This window comes from Phyllostomus hastatus, unplaced genomic scaffold (assembly GCF_019186645.2).
Source record: "Phyllostomus hastatus isolate PE091 unplaced genomic scaffold, TTU_PhHast_1.1 phas_contig_16, whole genome shotgun sequence".
Classification (NCBI taxonomy): Eukaryota; Metazoa; Chordata; class Mammalia; order Chiroptera; family Phyllostomidae; genus Phyllostomus; species Phyllostomus hastatus.
In genome coordinates, this window is record NW_025333643.1 from 2311855 (window position 1) to 2333924 (window position 22070).

The following is a 22070-nucleotide window of genomic DNA, read 5'->3' on the forward strand; positions in this document are numbered from 1 at the left end:
CAGAGCCTGGGCTGAGTGGCTGCAAATGAAAGTTTTTACATTGGCTTTGGTGGGGGGCGGGGGGTTGAAGAGAGGGAAAGAAACACTGATTGGTTGCCTTCCATACATGGCCCGACCAAGGGTCAAATCTGCAACCCAGGCATATACTCTGACCAGGAATCAAACCGACAGTCTTTCAGTTTGTAGCACGATGAACAACTAACTGAGCCACACTGGCCAGGGCTCTGCATTGGCTTTTTAGAGGGTGCCTATGTCTTTAGCAGACTCCTGTCTCTCCCTGGCAGACAGAAACCCCACTACTATTCACAGCCGGATACTATGCAGGCGCTTCTTCCTAGCTCTTGTGCTCTGGCCTGGGGAAGCCGGCTTGGGGTTTAGGTCCCATGCTTCTCAGGGGAATCCCCCACAGCTGAGGTATCCCTCCCGAACTTCAGCCACCACCCATATAAGCAGGGCCAGCTCTTTTCTCATCTCCACCCTTCCTGCCCGTCTCAATGTGGCTTCTTCTGTAAAACCTTGGCTTTGAATTCTCTTCAGCTAGTCTTCTGTTTGTTATTCAGGATGATTGTTCTATAATTTAGTTGTAATTCCATTGGTCCTGGGAGGAGGTGAACATAGCTTTCACCTGTGCCACTGCCATCTTCTAATGTCTCATAAATAGTATTTTTTTTTTAATTTGAGATTCTAATTGCTCTGTGCTGTGCATAGGAGTACAGTTAACTTCTGTATATGGATTTTGTTTTCTGGGACCTTGGTAGACTTACTTTTCAGTTCACGGAGTTTGTATATTTTTATTATTTGTGCATTGGCTTTGTTGTTTGGGATTTTTTTGGATTTTCTAATAGGTTGTCATGTAATTTAGGAATAGAGACAGTTTTCTTTCTTTCTAATTTCTATGTCTTTTATTTCTTCTTCTTGCTTTATTCCATTGGCTGGGACTTTTAATACAATGTTGACTAAGAGATGTGAGAAAAAACTTCCTTACCCTGTTTCAGATCTTATGGGAGGGAAATTCCCTTCCCATTCTTAGTTTGCGAGAGGTTTGTCATGAATAGATGTTGAATTTTAACTAAGGCTTTCCCTGCATCTATTGATAATGATACCTTGTTTTTATTTATCCTGTTGAGATGGTGAATTGCGTTGTATGATTTTCAAAGGCTGAACCAGCCTAGCATTCCTGGAAGGTATCCCACTTGGTTGTAGTACATTAATTATCTGTTTCATATATTGTTAAGAGTCAATTTGCTAAGGAAGTTTTGCATTTTAAAAGTAAAAATTGACTTCCAGGATGTCTCATTTTGATGTGGATTATGAAAATATCTGCCTTAGAGATCATGATTTCTTTGTAACTCCCTTCCTAAAGTTTATTCTTTTTCTACATTTCACAGTTTGGAAGATTGGCTCAGTGTAGTTACTGCTTTGATAAAATCTAAGTCATTTGGAAGATTTTTAAGTAATTAACCAAATATGTAAGGCTGTTGCCTCTTTTAAGAGATGGTATTTGGCTACTTATTTTACAGGGCATTTTAGGTTTGTTTTTTTTTTTATTGTTTTTTCCCCCATTTAGGCATTTGGAGCTTACTGTTCAATGAATTAAATTAGCCTTATTTATATATCTTTTGAGCAGTCACTGATGATTTCCAAATGGCTGAAGAATTGGGGTACATCAGGTTACCTCTTCCTCTCTCTCTGCCTTGTGCCTTCTTCCTTTAGGTGTGTCTCTTTGCTTTCTTTCTCCTAAGCTCCAGGGGCCCTTCCTTTGCCTTCCTAACTTGTTTCCTGAGCCCACATAGCCCAGCTGACTCACTTCCTCCATGGCTGTACCGTGACTATCTACTTTCTTCGACCTCTGACTTTTTAAGGAAACTGTTGCTGTATTTTTTTAAAGAAGTGGGGTGCATCAATCCAGAATGGAAGCTTTAAAGAATGACTTCCCAAGGAAGAACATAGTTTGGGTTGATTCTGGTGATGAATGATTTTTTTGTTTGTTTCTTTAAACCTCTGGAGGAATATATGTAATGAATCACCCACAGTTCTGTGCTAGTGAATATAGGAATGTTTATATTATGAATGATGGGTTTAACAACCCAAATCTATGTTTGAAGTTAAGAGATAGGGTCACATAGCTTAGAGAATGATGGAAAGCATCCTTGCTGATATGATCATTTCTCCTTCCAAAATGGAGGTGGCACAATTTTACTGGTGACAGCTGGGTAATAGAGGATTGCTGTGTTGTTGGGTCAAGATTTTAGATAGTCTTTTTGTAGTGTTAATAATAACTTCTATGTACAAACTTTTAAACTATGTATAAGTTAAATAAATACCTTGTACTAACCTCTCCCTTACATGCAAAAGCAATTTGGTTTCAGGAACATGGGTATCGTGGTCTCCCAAGGGTAAATAATTGAAGATAGGCAGCTTGAAGTAAGTCTTACAGAGAATTCAACTTGAATATTGAGGATGGAAAAGGTATTACGCTTTGTTTTGTTTTTTAATTTTTTCTGTATTATTTTTTTAAAATTATTGTTTATTACAATTGTCCCCATTTTGCCCCCATTATTCTCCCTTTGCCCCACCCACCCCCACTCAGTCCTACCCCCCCCTTGGCTTTGTCCTTGGGTCCTTTATGCATGTTCCTTGGCAGCCCTTCCCCTTCTTTCCTCCATCATCCCCTCCCCCCTCCCCTCCAGTTACTGTCAGTTTGTTTTTTATTCCCATGTCTCTGGTTCTGTTTTGCTCGCTTGTTCATTTTGTTGATTAGGTTCCACTTACAGGTGAGATCATATGTTGTTTGTCTTTCACCACCTGGCTTATTTCGTGTAGCTTAACTCTCTCCAGTTGCACCCATGCTGTCACGAAGGGCAGCAGTTCCTTCTTTCTTTCTGCTGCATAGTATTCCATTGTGTAAATGTACATTTACACGATGTTTTTTAATTGCTTATGTAAAATTTTTAAACATTTAGATTTATATTCCTGGGAAAGCTTCTAAAGAAACAGACTTTCTGGTACAAAGGGTATAAATATTTTTAAATATTTTGAGACAAGAAATATCCTTACATCCAAGAGAAAACAATCTGACCTATAAAGGAATAGGTAATTCCTTGGATATGTCTACCTGAAAAAGTTGAGTGACAGTTTGGGTCTGGAGTGTTCTGTTATCCAAAGCAAAAAGTTACTTATGGGGATTTTAATCTTGGGTCCATAAATTTCTTAGGATTATAAGTAAATTTGTGCATTTACACATTTTTTCCTGGAGAAAGAATGCATAGTTTGCATCAGATTTTGAAAGGGGTATGTGATTTGAACTGTCCTATTTGTTTTAGTTGAACTGTTGTGTTGTATTTGTTTTAGACAGAGCAACACACACACACACACACACACACACACACACACACACACACACACACACCCACCACCACCACCACCACCACCACCACCACCACCACCACCACCACCACCACCCCCCCCCCAGGAACACTGTCCTAGAGGCTACAAGATTAGAGTTTCAGAAAATGTGAGTTCATGTTTAAAATTGTTGGGAAAATGTTTTCTCTGTGTTTTTGCTTTTGTACTCCTCAGTAAAAGAATTTAACTACTAGATGCAGTGCCTCCAGCAATGACGTCTACATTAATTTGATTTAGCACATTAAAATGAACTGCATGTTTTCTAAGAAATTTTATTCCCTTTATTATTGTGTGATAATAGGAAAGTCTCTTGAAAGTTCTTGATACACTCGTGATTAACAAAAGTTATTATAAAAGTAGTTAAAGACTCAGGAAGCCTTTATAGGCTGAAAAACCTAGTTTCAAATCCCTTCTTTATTACCTATCAGTTCTGTGACCCTGAGCAGGTTTTATATCCTCTGAGCTTCACCTTTGAGTTAAAGATAGTAGTAGTAATAACTTCCTCCTATAGCTGTTATGAGGATTATATTGAATATATATAAAACTCTCTGTGTAGTAATATAGTAAGGTTACACGCATATGCTATTTTTATGTTCTTTAGGAAGTGGTGAAGATAAATGGGTTGTATCTCAACTTAAAAACACTTGGTTTTTATACTCCTGCAACAAACCAGCCTCTTTGCCACCCTCCTACATCGTCCCCTGAAATTGCTGCAAGAGCTCTCTGACCTGTAGACAACTACTTAGTACCAATGTTAAAGTTATACGGTAAAATAGAAATATCTTACTAGCAATGTAAGCATGCATCTTGCATCTTCACTTGGTACATGCAGTACAATAGTAGTCAAATTAACCTAGAAACTTAGATCATTTCAAAGAAACTCTTCTAAAGTCTTACCCTTTGGTTTCATAAGAATTGAAGAGGCTTTTCACTGTGAGAAGTTTCATTAGATGCTGTTATAGCTGATTGTTTTTAAAAACAACTGAAACGTGATGATTGAAGCCTATCAAGATGGGGGAAAAGGTTTGATTTGTGTTTTGTGAAAGAGTGAAGGTATTTTTAAAAACTAGCATTGGAAAATAAGTTAATAAATAGCAACCAGGTTGTGAGTGTGAAGTGGTTTTTTTTAGAGTTTAGAAATGAACTCAAGACTATGTCTCCTACCTTCAAGTATCTTTATTTTTGAAACCGTTAGTCAAGATTTTTTCTTCAGCAACACAGTGCATTTACAGACAGATTTGCCTATTTGCAAGTTTTTATACAGTAACTGCAATATGGATACAGTTAACTTCCTTGGTCTGTAATATATAGCAAAAGAGTGAATCTCAAAACTAACTCAGTGCCCATCAGAGTGTCTGGCTTAGTGTAAGTATTTATGAAATGAATGCTACGAAAGTTGAGAAGAGGAAGAGTATTTACACAAACGAAACTCAGAGAAAATGTCATATAGGCAATGACATTTGGGCCTTGAAGATCATGGTAATCTTGGATATATGTACAGAGGTAGGACAACACTCTAGGGTAAAAGCTGTAGGTGCCAAGACCCAGAGGCAGTACCGTGTGGGTGTTATCTATAGTTTAGAAGCCATCCAGTTCTGTTGAGCTACTGTTACAATATGATTCTAAAGAACAAAATGAAGCTATTAAGTTTCCTATAGGATAAGTTGAATACAGTGAAACATATCCCTTGTGATTTGGTTTATCATTTTAGGTAGGCCAAGCTATAAGAACATCAAAGATAGGTTGAGTAGCAAAGGTAAGCAAGGCGCTTACCATCTCTAAGCCTTAATTTTCCTCATCTTTAGAGGTGAAGCCAATAAATAACTATATTGTAGGATATTTTGAGGGTTGAATGAAATTATGTATATGTAAAACCTGGAACATAAAAAGTCACAATTGTTTTGGTGGTTACTAATAGTATCTGTAATGAAAATAATAATACATTGTTTAGGGTGAAGAGATGTTTTGTTAGCCAAAAGAATCTATGGTGCAATGCAGTGTAACAGCTTTATAAGTATTTTCAGTTCTGTTGTCAATGACACATTCTCCACAGTGCCATTTGTGTAATGTTACTATGACTTTGTATTTGCATGTCATAATTAAATTTTTTGCTCCGAATATTTCACATAAATGTATAGAGGACTAGCTCCTTATTCCACAGATTCACCAAAGCAGATACCATAGAGTACAGATGACACTTTTTTACAAAAGACTTTTATGGGAATGTTTAATTCCTTCTTTATCCCTTACCCCCCCCCCCAGGTCAAATTTGTGTAAATTTCAAGAAAATCTTCCTAAGAGAGTTGAGTGAGCCCAGAATTTTATCTTAAGAGGCTTTAAAATTAGGGAACCTGGGGCTTGGTGAGACTTGTCTTTACAGGTAATTGGTGCCAAAACTGGGTGGGATTCATTCTGTTTTCTTCTTTCTTCGATGAGGACTCTTTCATTAGAATCTGCCGTTCTGTTTCTTATCAAGTACATCTATGCAGTCAGCCTGTATTGATCTTAAGAGTTGGGATGACTGAGGAGAGAACAGGTTCTATTAGAAATACTACATTGAGGAGTGATTTTTATGTTTTAACAGCTTTTTAACAAGTTTTAACAGCTTCTTACAATATAATTCACATATCATACAATTCACCCATTAAAATTGTACAAGTCTATGGCTTTTACTATATTCACAGTTTTGCAACCATCACCACAATTGATTTCAGAACATTTCATCACCCCCAGTAGAAACCCCTCACATGTTAGCCATCACTGCCCAATCCCCCCATTCTCCCCAGCCATAGGCAGCAACTAATCTAGTTTCTATTTAGCTAAGTTTTGTATGTTCTGGACATTTTATGTAACTGGAATTATACAACATATGGTACTTTGTGACTAATTCTTTCCTTTAACACACTGTTTTCAGGAATCATTGGTGGTGTAGTGTATTGGTATTTCCTTCTTATTGCCGAATAATATCCCATCATATGGATATATCACATTGTGTTTATCCATATCTATTTGGTTGTTTCTACTTTTTGGTATTATGAATAATGCTTTCGTGAATATCTGTGTGAAAATTCTTGGGTGGACATATGTCTTCATTCCTCTTGGGCACGTACCTAGGAGTGGAATTGCTAGATCATATGGTAACTCTGTATGTAATCAATCATTTGAGGAACTGCCAGCCTGTTAACCAAAGGGACTGCATCATTTCACATTCCCACCAGCAGTCTAAGAAGGTTTTATTTCTCCACATTCCTACCAACTCTTGTTATTTTTTGTCTTTTGTATCAAGGCCATCCTAGTGCATATGAAGGGGTATCTCATTGTGCTTTTGATTTGCATTTTCCCAAAATGGCTAATGATATTGAGTGTCTTTTCATGTGCTTATGGGCCATTTGTGTATCTCCTTCTGAGAAATGTCTCTTCAGGTCCTTTGCCCATTTTTAAAATTGGGTTTTCTTTTTAATATTGATTTGTAACAGTTCTGTACATATTCTCTGTCAAGTCCCTTACAAGAAAAATGATTTGCAATTTTTTTCCCCATTCTGTGGGTTGTCTTCACTTTTTTGATACTGTTCTTTGAAGTCTGATTGCCTATTCTACCTTTTTTTTTTTTGCTTATGCTCTGGGTGTCATACCTAAGAAACCATTGACTAAATCCAAGGTCACAAAGGTTTATATCCATATTTTCTTCTAAGAGTTGTGTAGCTTTAGCTTTTACATTTAGATCTTTGGTTCATTTTGAGTTAATTTTTGTATATAATGTGACTTTCTCACATCATATACAACAATGAGGTCAGCCTCATTCTTTTGCATTTAATAGCCACTTGTTTCAGTACCATTTATTGAAAAGACTATTGTTTTCTTCATTGAGTTGTCTAGGCAAAAGGAAATGATTCTTAACCATTGTTTTCAAAGGAGAGATAGAAATGGCAGAAATGAAAGCATTGTAGGTTGTTATGCAGAAAATGTGAGGTCAGGTTGTTTAGATGAGAGAGTTCTTTGACTGTGGCTGACAGTTGGAAACCATAAGTAATAAATCAGACATTTGCCCTAAAGGAATTAATTACAGCATGGAATTAGAGAGTGAAGTTGTAGTGGTAGATGCCTATCCAGAAATGATCTGATGGTCTCACCCTCTTCTGTTGAATTAAGTCATGAAAGCTTCAGTTAATAGGATGAGTATATAGAGAAACTTTGAGAGAAGTTTAATATGCAGAACTGCTGTGAACTTGTAAGATAAAGAAAGCAGTTGAGAAAGTGTAAAAAATACAAACTATAATTTTATTTTCTCCAAATAAACACAGAAGCACAGTATAGGCAGTAGACTGAATGGCAAAATATTGGAAAGAGGCAGAATTCCTTGGTTCTGACCCTAGATGTTTAACCTTGTATAAGTCACTTACCCTTCAGAATAGTGTTTGACATTTACTGAAGCCATACTGTATTTGGGATCTTGTGCAGGCCTCTCTCATAATCTCCTCTCATATGTGTCCTCTCTCATAAGATGATGATGATGATGTCAAATTAATTACTTCGAAAACTTTTGAAAGAATCATGTACATAGAAGGGATAATTATGCTTGAAATGTGGAAATTCAGAGGAGGAGGAAGAGTAGCAGCTGATAGTATGTGTGCCTGTGCTCAAAAGAATTCAAGGTGTGTTGTATCCTTATTTTTATAATGAAGAAACTGGTGTCAGTGGTTATGAAAGTTGTACAGTTAGTAATAAGTAGGACAGTTATTCTACTCCAGCTCTCCATGATTACTTTTTACCACCCTGACTTTCATTTGAAAGATCCTAGTGTGTGAGGGGGGAGTTGGGTAGCACCAGTGAGATTTAAATGATTAGACATATGTAAGATTAAGATGTAATTTCCAAAGGGTTGATGAGTCCTGAGATTGGTGATCTCAGAGGTGATGTGGAACAGTGTCATATGTTAAGGTCAAAGGTATATCCATTTGATTAACTTGTAAGTCCCAGAAACAGCTAGATGTTAGGAAGCACAGTCGTATAATAGTTTCTCCTTGTGTCTGCTAGAGTCTTAGAAATTTTTGTTCAGGAAATGTGGGAAGACAGAACACTAGTGAGATAATGAAGTCAAGGTGGAAAGCAAAGGTAAGTACAAAAGGTCAAAATAATACTATAGTTGTAGAGATGGGGAGACTTTGCCTTGAACCATAAAGCAGTCACTTCTTAGAATTAATTCTCACATTCATATCCCTGAAGACCCTTTTCATCTTACCGGTAAGGTGTGTGTGGCTGATTTCTAAATGTCATGTAACTAAATATCTCTTGAGTGCTTCATAGCTCTGATCTCTCAGTCCCTTGTACTCTTCTTCTCTTTTTCATGGTCAAGTTGAAAACCTTATTATTTGGGAATATAAAATTAATAGATGAGAAAAAGAGTACAAGAAAGGAGCAGAACAATTTTCATTCCTTGATTTATCCTGTGCCATTAACTTCTTAATTACAGGTACAAAGTTCAAGCTTTAGTTGTTACTAGACTTGCTTCTCTTTGATAGAGTTTAGCTGTTGGAGATACTGTCCTCTGGCACAGGGGAAGGAAAGAACTTTGAACACTAATTCTGATTTGTAAACTCTCAAGTTTTGCATAGAAATCCATGGTGATTTGTGTCTGTGAGAATAAATGTGTGATGGATGGATATGTGTATGGGCAAGGTAACTAATATAGAGGGTGTGGCAAAAATAGGGTTACAGCTGTGACTACATGAAACATGGAGTTTATTCTTGGATTATTAGTTATTGTATTTTCCTTATGAACAATTGCAAACCTACTTTTCCCCACCCTGTATATTGAGCCCATGCTTTATGTGAGGTAGTCTGAAACACTTGAAGATGAAGTAAGAGTCTCAGAGGTCACAAAGGCCTGAGCTGTTTTGTTTATATATACTGTTCTACTTCTCAGAAATGACAGAACTGGGATTCAGAAGATAGGACAGTTGAGTCGAGAAACATTATTTTAGAGAAAGGTAATGCTGTGTGCTAATTATGCATGCTCGTGTGTGCGTGAATATTTAATAAATGATGGGGAGTAGGAAAAGAAGACCAAACATATGATTCTTAAATCTTGTTTACCTCTCTCCTATGTAATAGTGTACAGGACTGGAGAATCTAAAATTAGACTGCCTAAGTTTCTGGCATCTTTCTTCTTTTACCACTTTCTCCAACAAGGGGATGCCAGACTTCTCACCCCTTGTGAACATGGGACATTGAACCTATTTAGTGTGAAGGAAATCTGGAATTGGGAAAAAAAATATTTATAGGCAGTTACTCCATGGAAGTTACAAGCTGATTGTCAGACCCACTTCCCAATGACCTCAACCTTGTAGTGTGTACTGACCAACTTCTGTCAAAAACCCAGGTTAAATCCTTGATATTTGGCACCAGTATGCTAAGGGGAATGCTACCCCTCTGTCCCTTATACTCTCCCAGCCCTCTCTCAATATCAAATCAGATTATCAGAAAGCTGCAGGCCTGAACTGTGTTCATTTTGCTCCTGTAGAACCTCACTCACTGAACTATGATTTTATAATAAGCCCTTGAGTTTTGTTGTAGATGGAGGTAAGAATCATTGATGAACAATGTTTCTACATCTTTTGTAGAGGTCATTAAAGATTTCATTTGTTAGTCAGTTTTTCTTATATAAAAGTGCAGATTTCTTTTCCAATTAAGTGTGCTGATAAATTCTTAAGCACTTTTTAAACAACTAATGGAAAGGTACCGAATATTTCCATTTTTGCTTTAGTTCCAGAAAATTCAAAAGAACTCAGTTGCAGTAAGTAGTCTTAGTTTATGTTTTTGATTCAATCATCTGTCACTCTCTCCCCCAATATATATTTTGTTTTTTAACTATAATTTTCATTGAGTTTATGAAACATACATAAATTTCACAAGCTATTTTTTGGAATAAGGTAGATTATTCATTAGTAACTGGTATTATAACAGAATTGAGTGATAATGTACAGAGGTCCATTCTAGGCCTCAGTTTTCCTAGTGAATGTAGCACTTGAGCAGAAAAGTACCTTTTGTAATGTGTATGCCATTAGAACTGAGGAGCCAAACATGGAAATTAATTTTTTTTTTTTGAGAAAGAAGTATAGTTCTAGAGTTTAGATTTTTTTTCTTGGCTTAAGGCATCAATCATAGATCTATGGTTTCCAGCATATAGGCTTAAATCCTTGCAACACTGTAACTGTTTTGAGTAGTTCATATGTCCTGTATATTTTTGTTTTTGTTTTTCAAAAAGTATTTATTAAAATTATATTCTGTCATTTGGGAGTTTGCATATTTTTAACCTTTAATATCACTGGTTATTAGATGATGTTAGGAAATTAAAGTAAAGCTTAGTAGGCTTGATGATAATATGATAATTATTTAGGAAACAGCCTCAAATTTTAGAGATATATGCTGAATATCTTGGTGTGGAGTATCACATGTAATTTAAGTGATTTAGCTCTGTGTGTGTGTTTTTGTAAAAGTGAAGGAAATATGGTAGAAGGCTAACAGTGGTTGAATCTAGGTGGTTAGATACATGGGTGTTAATTATAGCCTTTTTTCTGTGGGGTTTTTTTTTACTGTATATTTGAAATTTTTTATATTCAAAAGTTAAAAGAGAGAAAGGGCGCACATACTTAAAAGAGTGGTTATCAGTACTTAGTGCCATCTTCATTTTTTAAAAGAGAAGTTTCATCACAGTAATTCAATCATGTAGACTTATTTTTGCCCAACATTACACTGCTAGCATTAAGAGATAAGTAACTAAAGTATTAGACAGTAGTGTGCTAAAATTACCACTACGGTCTTTTCTTCTCTATAGCATAGCATTCTGGCAGACTATCTAGTGGATACAGATGTCCTGCCAGTCAACAGAGGCAGAGGAGTCAGCAGTAGAATTAATAGTTTGTCATTTATGCTAGTAGATATAAAGTAAATATGGTGATCCGGTAGCATGTTATCTGCTCACACTTCCTTGTAAGAGATTCACAGCCTCCATCCAGGTGACCTGCAGACTTCTGGATCATTTATAAGGTTAGAAAGACAGATTCCCAACTTCTGTCCCCACCAGGAGTCACATTAGAGATAACAGAACAAAGTATAGAATGAGTTAAACTGGTTTCTGCTCTTGTCATAGTACACTATGTGAGTTCTGCAGACAGGAGCAAGACTAGATTGCTGAGTCTAGTCTTACTCTTCCCAAAGGTTTCAAGAGCACCTCCACATATTAGACCATATTCCCATCATTGAGTAGAATCACTGCCAGACTACAACATGTGCCAAATAACCTGCTGTGTACTATGTTGTAGCAGATGATGTTGAGGAAAGCAGAAGGCTCATAGCTACAGCTCTCCTTGCTCATGAGAGCCTTACTTAGGATATAACAGAAGCTAGCCTGCTCATCAGCTTTTCCACACATGCTCGCATTCAGTCACTCTCTCATGTGCATACTTTTGAAATTTACTTAAACTTTCATAACCCCTGGTTCTCCTTCTTAAACAGTTTTTTGTTGTGTGTGTATGTGTGTACAAGTATATACCTGGGAATGTAAACTTACTGGATTTAACAGTACATTTATCTTCAGTTTAACAAAGCATTGCCAAATTGCTTCCAGAATGAGTGTACAAATTTAAACTCCCATCAACAATGTCTAGAAGTTTCCATTGCACTGCATCTTTAACAGCCACTTGAAATTTTTGCCTGTGTGGGTGTGAAATGATACCTACACAGCTAGTTTTTTCATAGTGACTGGCTTATGTTGGTTGGGCATAGCTTATGAAAAATCATTGTTTGATTATGCAAACAGTGGGCTATTCCGAATGAAATGCTTGCTGTTGAAATACTTTGTTTTCAGTAGTGTGAAAAACCTCTTCTTTTAGGAATTTTAGATAAGAAAAACTACGGTAATATACTTCCATAGGGCACTTTTGACTTCCAAATTCGTTATTCCATTCCTCTCTCCCACTGCCCCTGATTCTCTTAACTCTTCTGACCATTGATCAGTAAGGACATGAAGGAATGAGATGTCAGGATCTTTGTTGACAAATTACATCTGACAGAATAAACCCACCTCTAATTAATAAGCTTCATGGTTTTATTGCTATCCTTTTGATTACTCCAATAATTAAACTTGAATCTGTTTCTTAGGAGCCAATATAAGAAAGCAGAGAATGTTCCACTACTTAGTTTGTAGCCACTACCTTATAATTATCTGGTGACTTTTCTAGAAAAAAAATATTGTAAAGAAGGTGTTATTTCATATATATTGCATTTAAATGATTGCTTCTTGAGTTGTATTCCAGTTATTTATTACTGCGTAATAAACCACCTCAACACTTACTGGTTTATTTGATTCTGGATAAGGTGAAGTAAGCACATTTTACTTGGTCTCTCACATTAACTGCAGCTATAAAACCTGGCATAGAGCAGCTATTTGAAGATTCATAAAGGTAGATTGTAACAGATAGATTAGGAAAGAGCAGATTTTGAAAAACTGTGTAACTAAGGTTGAATTTATCATTTTTCCCTCTCTGGTGTCCCTAGGCCTGAATTCAGCACAGTTTAAAACCCAGAAGTGCAGATAGAGAACTGCAGGTCTGGTGCAAAGAATAAGAAAGCGATATTCTAATGTTCAGAGCAAAGTACAGAAACCTTTTACTTTTCTTTTTTCTCTCTATTCTCTCTGTTCTCTTCCACCATAAATCTTGAGCAGTTCTGTGGTGGCAGCACATTGGGGTTTGTCAGGAGCCTAAAGTGGTGAGGGCAGGGAACCTTTCTGTCTGATTAGTGGAGCTTTGATCCCAAAAAAGGTTAGAATGAACCCCAACTGTTTTTTTTTCTCCTTCAGCTACTTGACTCTAGATACAGGCATTATTATGGAAACTATATAGCAATCAAGTAAATAAAGCCCCAGCTTTCTGGCTTGACAGGAAAGGGGAACCCTAGAACAGTAGAGAATAACTGGGGAGATTGTGAGAAGGAGGAACATGGGAAGTAAACTCTTTAAATTTTGTTACGAACTCCTTGGCTTACTCATGTGATGTGCATGCATAAGACCAGCCCCAAATAGTATACCTACTCTTCAAAAAATGAAGTGTGGATCACCCTACTGCCCAGGTACCCATCTGGCAACAGGGTGGTGCACCTGTGGGGCAGATCCAAATAGCACTGCAAAAGTTCCATAAACTTAACTAAATTTCAGGAACCACAATCCACAGAAGGCCAGTTAGGAATTATGGCCTAAAGAGAACTGGTTTGACTGCCTGCTAAAATAAAAACTCTCCATAGAATTTTAAGATAAAACAATAAAACATTACTTGGTGCACATGGATAAAGTCAAAGATGCTAGTGCCAAGAAAACAGACATAAGTATATGGCAAAGACTCTAAAGCAGTTATCCTAAAAATGTTTCAGCAAGTAAGGGTAAACATTCTTGAAATAAAAGAAAGAAAGAACGTTTCAACAAAGAAATAAAGGATATAAAGAACCAACTGGGAATTGTAGATCTGAAAAATACAGTAACTGAAAAAGAATTCACTGGATGGGATCAGTAGCAGAAAAGGAGAGAGAAGAGTCAATGAACATGAAGATAAAGAATAATTGTCCAATCTGGGGGAAAACAAAGATAGAAAAAAACTGTTGAAGAGAAACTTAGCAACTTGTGGGGCAATTACAAGGGTCTAACATTTATGTCATCAGAGTTACAGAATGAGAGGTAAAGGAATGGAACAGAAAATTGATTTGTAAAATAATACTTGAAAACTCCTCTGATTTGGCAAATGAGGTAAGCCTATAGATTCAGAAAGCTCTACACAGGATAAAGACAAACCTACACCCAAACATACTGTAACTAAAATGATCATAACACCAAAAGTAAAGACAGAGAAAATATTTGAAAACAGGAAGAAGTGCTGCAGTGCTTACATAAAAACAGTCATTCAAACGATTACGTATTTCTCATCAGAAATCTTGGAGAAGAGAAGGAAGTGGAATCACATTTTTAAAGTGGTAGGAGGAAGGGACAGGACATCAGCTTAGGTTTTATATCCAGCCAAAAATGTACTTTAGGGATGAGGGTAAAATAAAGATATTCTCAGGTGAAGGAAAACTAAACTAATTTGTGGCCAGTAGACTATCCTATAAATTGCTAAAGCAAGTTCTTAGGACAGAAGGAAAATTAATCAGGAATGAAGGAAGAGCAACAGAAATTGTTAATATCTGAGTGAATATTTATATTTCTCTTGAATTCCTCAACTGACAGCTGAAAGCAAAAAATTATAACATTGTTGATAGGATTTTCAGTGTATGTAGATGTGATACATAAGGAGGGAGGGTTAAAGAACTTATAATGGTGATAAGGTTTGTATCTTCCATTCAAAGTGATAAAAAATGATAAAAATAATGATTCTACATCTTTGAAAGTTAAACACATATATTGTGATCCCTAGAGCAACCACTTAAAAATTTTCATTAAAAATATAGTAAAAAACACAATAGATAAATTAAAATGAAATCCTTAAAAAAAAATTCAAGTAATCCAGCAGAGGCAGGAAAGGAGAAAAACCTCTGTCCTTTTCTGTCATTCCCTCCCTTATCCATTCAGCCTCCTTGGCATGCCTTGTGCACACCACACCCATTCCTATCTCAGGGCCCTTGAACTTGATATCTCTCTCTGGAATGCCCTTCTGGTTCTATTCAGATCTCTGTTCAGATGTTATTTTTTTTATCAGAGACATCCTATCATCCTCTGTCCCTTTTATTCTTCTCTATTTTTTCTTCATCACCAATGAATATATTAATATTTATTATATTTGTTTATTGACTGTCTTTACCAGCTAGAATATAAGGCTTAATCTGTATGTTCTCTGATGTTTTTCTAGAGCCCAGAACAGTGCCTTAAATTATTGACTAAACAGCTCAGCTCAAGTTCTTCCTTTAACTTTGAAGCTTCTTCCAATGCATAGTAATATACTTTCCTCACTTTTTTCTGAATACATTATAGGTACTCATGTTCTGTCTCCACTGATTCCTTAAAGATAGAACTCTTATCACATGTGGATCCTGAGCTATATAGTGTGGCTTTACATCTCAGACCTACCATGTAGCCATAGAACTCTGGCCACGTTACTAACCTCTCTATATTCCATTTCTTTGTATGTAAAATGGCACTGATGGGTAGTTCAGTGACTGGAAGACAGGAGACAGAATGGGAACAGTGGGGCAGGGACCTGATCATTATTCCCTTTGTGTAGTGACATGGTTGTTTGGACTTTTTCACATAAGTAACAGAGAGCTTTGACAGACTTTTTTTTTTTTTTTGAAGCAGTTGTATGACAGGATAAATTTTCAGTTCACTTAAAATTTGAACTTACAAGTTTACCTTTCTGTTGTGCTGTCATGGAGTTTTTGTTTCATTTCCATATCCTGTATTTACTGCTGTTTCACAGCTAAATTTTATTTGTTAAAAAGATTGGGTCACTTTTGGTCTAGAGTATTTGGTAACTTTTGTAATATAAGAGTAACCACAAAAGTCATGGAATAATCTTCATTGCCCTATGTTTTTCTCTTGACAGAAATTTCATGTTCTGGTTCCTTTTCCTATTTAGGACCTTTTTAGGGTTTCCCTAATTTCAAGGAAGAATTTCCACTAGTACATTTACATACTTTCTTGGTGATCTAAAAAGAAACAATAATGTATATTAGGTTTGTTGGCAAACTTTGCCTTTTGGATACATGTGAGAAATGAGATTATTTACTGTATCTTCAGTTCTGGCATGTCTGTTGCCAAACATATTTTTTGAGACTATTCTCCCAGCTCTATTGTAAAGGCACAGAACATTTGGGGTTCTTTAGCTAAGTCACAGTGGTTGGAAGACTGTGTCTCATCTCAGATTAGAATCCGTATATTATATATGATACAAATCAAATTAACCAAGTTCTTCAAATTTTTTATTTCCTGTTTATTTCCTCCAGACACAAAATAGATTCAGGGAGAAAGGTTATTTCCTAACTTCTAATATTTTGAGCTGCCTATGTTTGGGATTCAAACTATTTTTGGTGCTTATTGCTTAACTAGGCTGAAGATCACCTCATGTGACAGCAGAGATCTCTTGTTTTGGAATTGCCATTACTTTCTAGAACAGCCATTCTGTACAGCGGCCAACATGCCCTGGATCCTCCTGCTTCATATTACAGAGATACTGCTTTGTCAGGGTAGAATTCAGCCTCACAGGGCTGGAGTCAGTCTCTGCTGACCTCCTGCCACAGTACAGCATGTTCAAATCTGGGAGAAACCCGAGGGTTATTCGGCATATTCCTCCTCCTCCTTCCTCACAAGCATGGAACCCTCACTCTCTTCGGAAACCGTATGTTGTATATGTGTGTGTATCTGTCTTTTTTCTTTAATCTCTTACTTAATGCTATAATTCTACAGCTTTAAGTGGGGGCTGGTTGAATAGGCAGACATAGGAAATGCTTTGAGCTGCTGAAACTTAGCATTTTTCAGCAATAGATTTCAGCAGCGGGCATATGCTATTTTTGGACTGACTCATGTGAAGTTGAAATAATCGAGAAGCATGCTGTGTGTTTCCTAATAGTTCATTTTACCCATAGCTATTTGGACAGAATGTACAGAGTAGATCTTTGGCTGTGTGGGCATGCTCAGATCATACTGGACTGTCCCGACTCTCCTGTATGATGAGCTGCCTCAGTGCAGAGTCCGTGTTATCCTCACTCAGGCTAAATAGTTATCAGAAAATAAGTGTTTTCTTCAGGGAACAAAAGAGTTTCGTTTGGCTCTTGCAGCTTGGGAAAGTTTGGGTTAAATCTGAGGGTGCCAGGCATGGAGAACAAATAAGACTTTGGATTAGCGCCATTTGAAATATTTCTCTCATTACAAAGAGGTTCTTACCACTGAGCTACTAGTTTTCGGTGTATTTTTCCCAAAGATTTGGCAGTTTTCTGAATTGTAAAGCATATGCACATATCTCAGTGCTGTATGTCTCCAGATCAGCAAAAAAGGTCCCAGAGATACAACTGGGTAGGGGATAATCCAACTTTATGCAACATAACCACCATCCTCATATTTCATCCATATTCTTGAGTAGACAACAGCCTAAAGCTGATTTTACCATGCTTTTTAGAGTTGATTTTATAAATGATGCGTAGATATTTCTAAGAGATAAATGCTAAAGCAAAGCAGATTCTTTATAGTTTGACCTGATTCTAAAATTAATGTACATTAATGTTGTTTGCTATTAAGCCATTAGATTTAAGATCCAAGCAGATTTTTTTACGCTGAAGTTTGATATTAAATTACTCTCTTATCCGTTGTGGTTGATAATTTAAATGCCAACTTTGTTAACAGATTTGTGTCTCTGATATGTACCCTTTTTTTCTGTTATTTGTTCCGTCCATGTCTTGGATTTTTAAATCATAGCACATCTCTGCTTATTCTGAGGTTATAAAAAGTCAGTTTACTTATCTATGTTTTATTAAGAATGCTAGCCCAGGTTGAATGGGGTGATCAGAAGGAAAGAATTCTTAGGAGAGTGCTAAAAGGATATTGGGGTAGAGACTGATAGTAAAACAGAAGTTAACTCTTTTTCTCCATTATTGACAGTCCAAAGGGAAGGGGAAAATATAAAGCATTCTTTAAACATTCTTAGTTGATTTTATTTTTTCTCCATTGATTGCATTAATTCATGAGAAGATAAATTTGCTTTAAAAAAATCCTTAGTGCCTGAGTAAATGATTGTAGACTAAGCTGTTTCCTTGCTTCCCTCCCCACATCTCTCTTGCTCAAATTGTTATCAACTCTGGTGAACTAAAATACTCTCATTGAAACAATGTTTAAAATGTTCAGAAATGACATTCTGCCTCTAGCATCTAGAGTTCTTAAAAGACTATCAAGTATACCAAACTGCTCTGGATTGAGGTTCACCTGTGACCTCTTTGTATGAAATTGCAACATGCTTTGTGAAGAGTTCATTTAAACTACAGAATGACCATTTTGAAGATTTTTGAAGAAACGCTCAAGAAGAAAAAATGTATCCGATTCTAGGAAATAGAGTTTTAGAAAAGTGGAACACTATAGAACCCATTTTATAAGTACTAAACATATCTATATTTTAATTTTTTTATTTATCGGTTTTAGAGAGAGAGAGGAAGAGACAGAGAAATATCAATTTGTTGTTTCACTCATGTATGCATTCATTGGTTGATTCTTGTATGTTCCATGGCCGGGGATCAAACCCACAACCTTGGCATATTGGGACAACACTCTTAACTAACTGAACTACCTGGCCAGGGACATATCTATATTTTAAATACATAAGATTATGATATCCCCAGATGTGGACCAGTTCTAAAAATAAGTAATTCCTTTTACCCTTCCATAATAACCCTGCAACATCACATATATGTTAGTTATGTTTGTAATGCACATATTCCAGATATTTCCTTGTCAATGTTGACATTGCCTAGGTTCTCTGTATAAATGCCCAGCATTTACAATGGCAGTTTAGAAAATGAATGTGTAGTCACTTGGTCATTTATAGATGCTGTGTCTTTTGAATAAGATTTACATTGGGTTGTCACTTTATTCAACAGTGTACTTTTGAAAGATAAAACTCCCCTCACATCTAAACCTTCAGACTGCTGCTTGACCTAAATCTTATCATTCTATAGGGCTCAGAGTATCAAATCCCATGGGAACAATGTGAAGGTCTGCCACATTATTTTGTAATTGTAAGATTTCTTTTTAATTGAATTCCATTCAAAAGAAATAGCTCTAGCCCTGGCCATTGTGACTCAGTTGGTTGGATGTCACCCCACAGACCAGAAGGTCGCAGGTTCGATTCTTGGTCAGGGTGCATGCCTGGGTTGTAGGTTCAGTCCTCAGTTGGTTCTCCCCTCTCTAAAATCAGTACAAGGGGAAAAAAATTTAAGGCTTTATTTATTTACTTTTATTTATTAAAATTTAAAGTTTTATTTTATTAAGGTTGAGGGGGAGGGAGACAGAAAGAGAGGGAGAGAAACATCAATGTGCAAGAGATACATTGACAAGTTGCCCCTTGCCTGCCCACAACTAGGGACCTGGCCTATAACCCAGGCATGTGCCCTGGCTGGGAATCAAACCAGCAACCCTTTGGTTTGAAGGCCAGCACTCAATCCACTGAACCACACCAGCCAGGGTTGAAAATAATTTTTTTAGATGTATCTCCCTCCTTTGGTTGGAGCCCACATTCCATGGATAGATGGATGGATGGATGGATGGATGGATGGACAGACAGATGGATGGGAAGAAGGAAGGAAGGGGCTAGAATAGTGATTTGATGAGAAGTATACAACACTACATTAAGAGACTGTTTCAAGTTGTAATGTTTCCCTACTTCCAGTGCTCAAAATGCCTTCAACTCCTCTTTAAAATCAGTGAACTCATGTAAATGTATTACCATATATCCCTAAAGAGTGATGGAGGGAAAAAGGGCAAGAACTCCAACATAAAACTTAAAAGCATTTGTCATAAATTAGTTTAATTCATATCAGAAATGAATAAATGCCAGCTCCAATACATTCTATCTGAAACAGAGGGTAGTATAAACCAATCATTTGTTCACTGGACAAATTTTTGAGTCTGTTCTATATTGGGGTTTAGAGTTTGAAATGGGCTTAAATCATTGTATAATACAGACCTATTCTTTGCCCTCATGCAGCTAACATTCTAGTTGGGGAAGATGACAACAAATATAAGCCTAATAAACTGTGAAATATGTTAGAGAAGGATGGGCTATACAAATAACAAACTGGGTAAGGGAGCTTGGAAGTGGTAGGGGTAGACTGCCATTTTTAATGTGATAGTAAGTGTAAGCCTCATTTTAAAAAAAAAAAACACTTGAGGAAATGCTTGAAAGACAAAGTAGGAAAATTTGAAATGTATAAGCCTAGATTATGCCCTTTAATTCTCACTTGCTCTTAATGAAAAGTGTGGTTGTTTGAAGTCTGAGTATAAGTAGAGTATACACACACTGTTTAGTTTGATATTTGGGTGGGACAGTATTTTATGTTCAGTGGAAATTTGTGAGGAAAGATTTATAAAGGATCATTTCTGGGAAGGGTAGAAGCCTAATTCAAGTTGTCTTTTCTTTTTCCTGGTGGCTCCTCATGCACATTGCCTAATTTGAAAAATCAAGGCATGTTTTAATTATGCTCTGATTCTAACTTCAGGGAAGAGATTCTTAAGGAAATTCAAAGTTCACAGGAATATGTATGATCAAGTTACATATCAAACCGGTGTCAAGTTTGCCTTACCCATAATTAAAGGAGTGCAGTTGATAGAACTAACATGAGATCTTATTTTCCTTATCAGATAAATTAAAATACAAAGGTGTGATACTTAGTGCTGGCACAGTCTTTCACCTGCACTATTGATAGTAGTATAAATTGCTATAATTTCTGGAGGGCAATTTGGTAATCTCGATCAAGGTATAAAACAGATATACTCTCTGATACACTGCTAGGAATTTATATTATCAGTATATTCACAGAAGTTTTCCAAGACAAACATAAATGTTATAGAATTGTTTGCAATTTCAAAAAGGGAAGAATTTATTTTTGATGCCTAATTGAAGTTCAATGTTCAATACCTTTGTCATCCTTCTCTCCCACCAAATATAGTACAATCTTCTTCCTTGCTGAGGAACTGGGTCCCACATTACCCTCTTTCATGGTTATCAAGTGTGTTTGCAGGAAATTTTTTACCTTTTCTAGAGATAAAGACTTTTCATTTATTCTCCTAATTGCTGTCACTGGTCATATTCAGAGTGAAAGATCTAATACCCAAGATGATTCTCACAAAAGAGCTATTAGGAACAGAATGAGCAACAGCAGGAAGCTGCTTATTTAAAAACAAATCTTTAAGAAGTAAACATTATTAGTATGTGAGAATGAAATGGGGAGTGGATAATCTAGAGAAAGTTTACCATAACTCTGCATCTGTATTAATTCTTTTAATTTCTAAAAGCTCTGTTTTCATTTTGAAGAACAAAACTGCCAACTGGGTCACAAAATGTAAGAGAGCAACAGAGGAAGATATAATTTTTTTAAAGATTTTATTTATTTATTTTTAGAGAGGGAAGGGAGGGAGATAGAGATAGAGAGAGAAACATCAGTGTGAGGTTGCTGGGGGTCATGGCCTGCAACCCAGACATGTACCCTGACTGGGAATCAAACCTGTGACACTTTGGTTCGTAGCCTGCGCTCAATCCACTGAGCTATGCCAGCCAGGGCTAATTTTTATTGCATACTTATTTCTAAACTAATGCTGCTTTTACATTCTGCATCATTGCGTTTACACTTATCATACATTTTAGTATAAGTATTTTTTAATCAAATATAAGTTCTTTTATGAAACAATCCAATTTTTGCCTGTTTAATCTTATTTACCTCGGTACAAGCTGTGGTAAATTGCTTGACTCAGTGTTATTCTCCATTGAATTAATTTTTAAAATATTTTATTCATTTTATTTTTTAGACAGAGGGGAAGGGAGGGAGAAAGAGAGGGAGAGAAACATTAATGTGTAGTTGCCTCTTGTGTGCCCCCTACTGGTGACCTGGCCTGCAACCCAGGCATGTGCCCTGTCTGGGAATCAAAC

At 36.5% G+C, this 22070-nt stretch overlaps 1 protein-coding gene across 6 annotated transcripts in view; it reads left to right on the plus strand.

Annotated features, from left to right (window-relative positions):
* The window catches only part of TMCC1 (transmembrane and coiled-coil domain family 1), a 197754-nt gene that overhangs the window by 118574 nt on the left and 57110 nt on the right, over nucleotides 1-22070 (plus strand). The window contains exon 1 of one of the 6 annotated variants that reach the window (XM_045832159.1): nucleotides 16638-16781. The exons of the other annotated variants lie outside the window; for them this stretch is intronic. Coding sequence (XP_045688115.1) covers nucleotides 16755-16781 — 27 coding nt within the window. The 5' untranslated portion in view covers nucleotides 16638-16754. Of the gene's footprint in view, nucleotides 1-16637; nucleotides 16782-22070 lie in introns of those variants that run through there. 6 annotated transcript variants of the gene reach the window in all.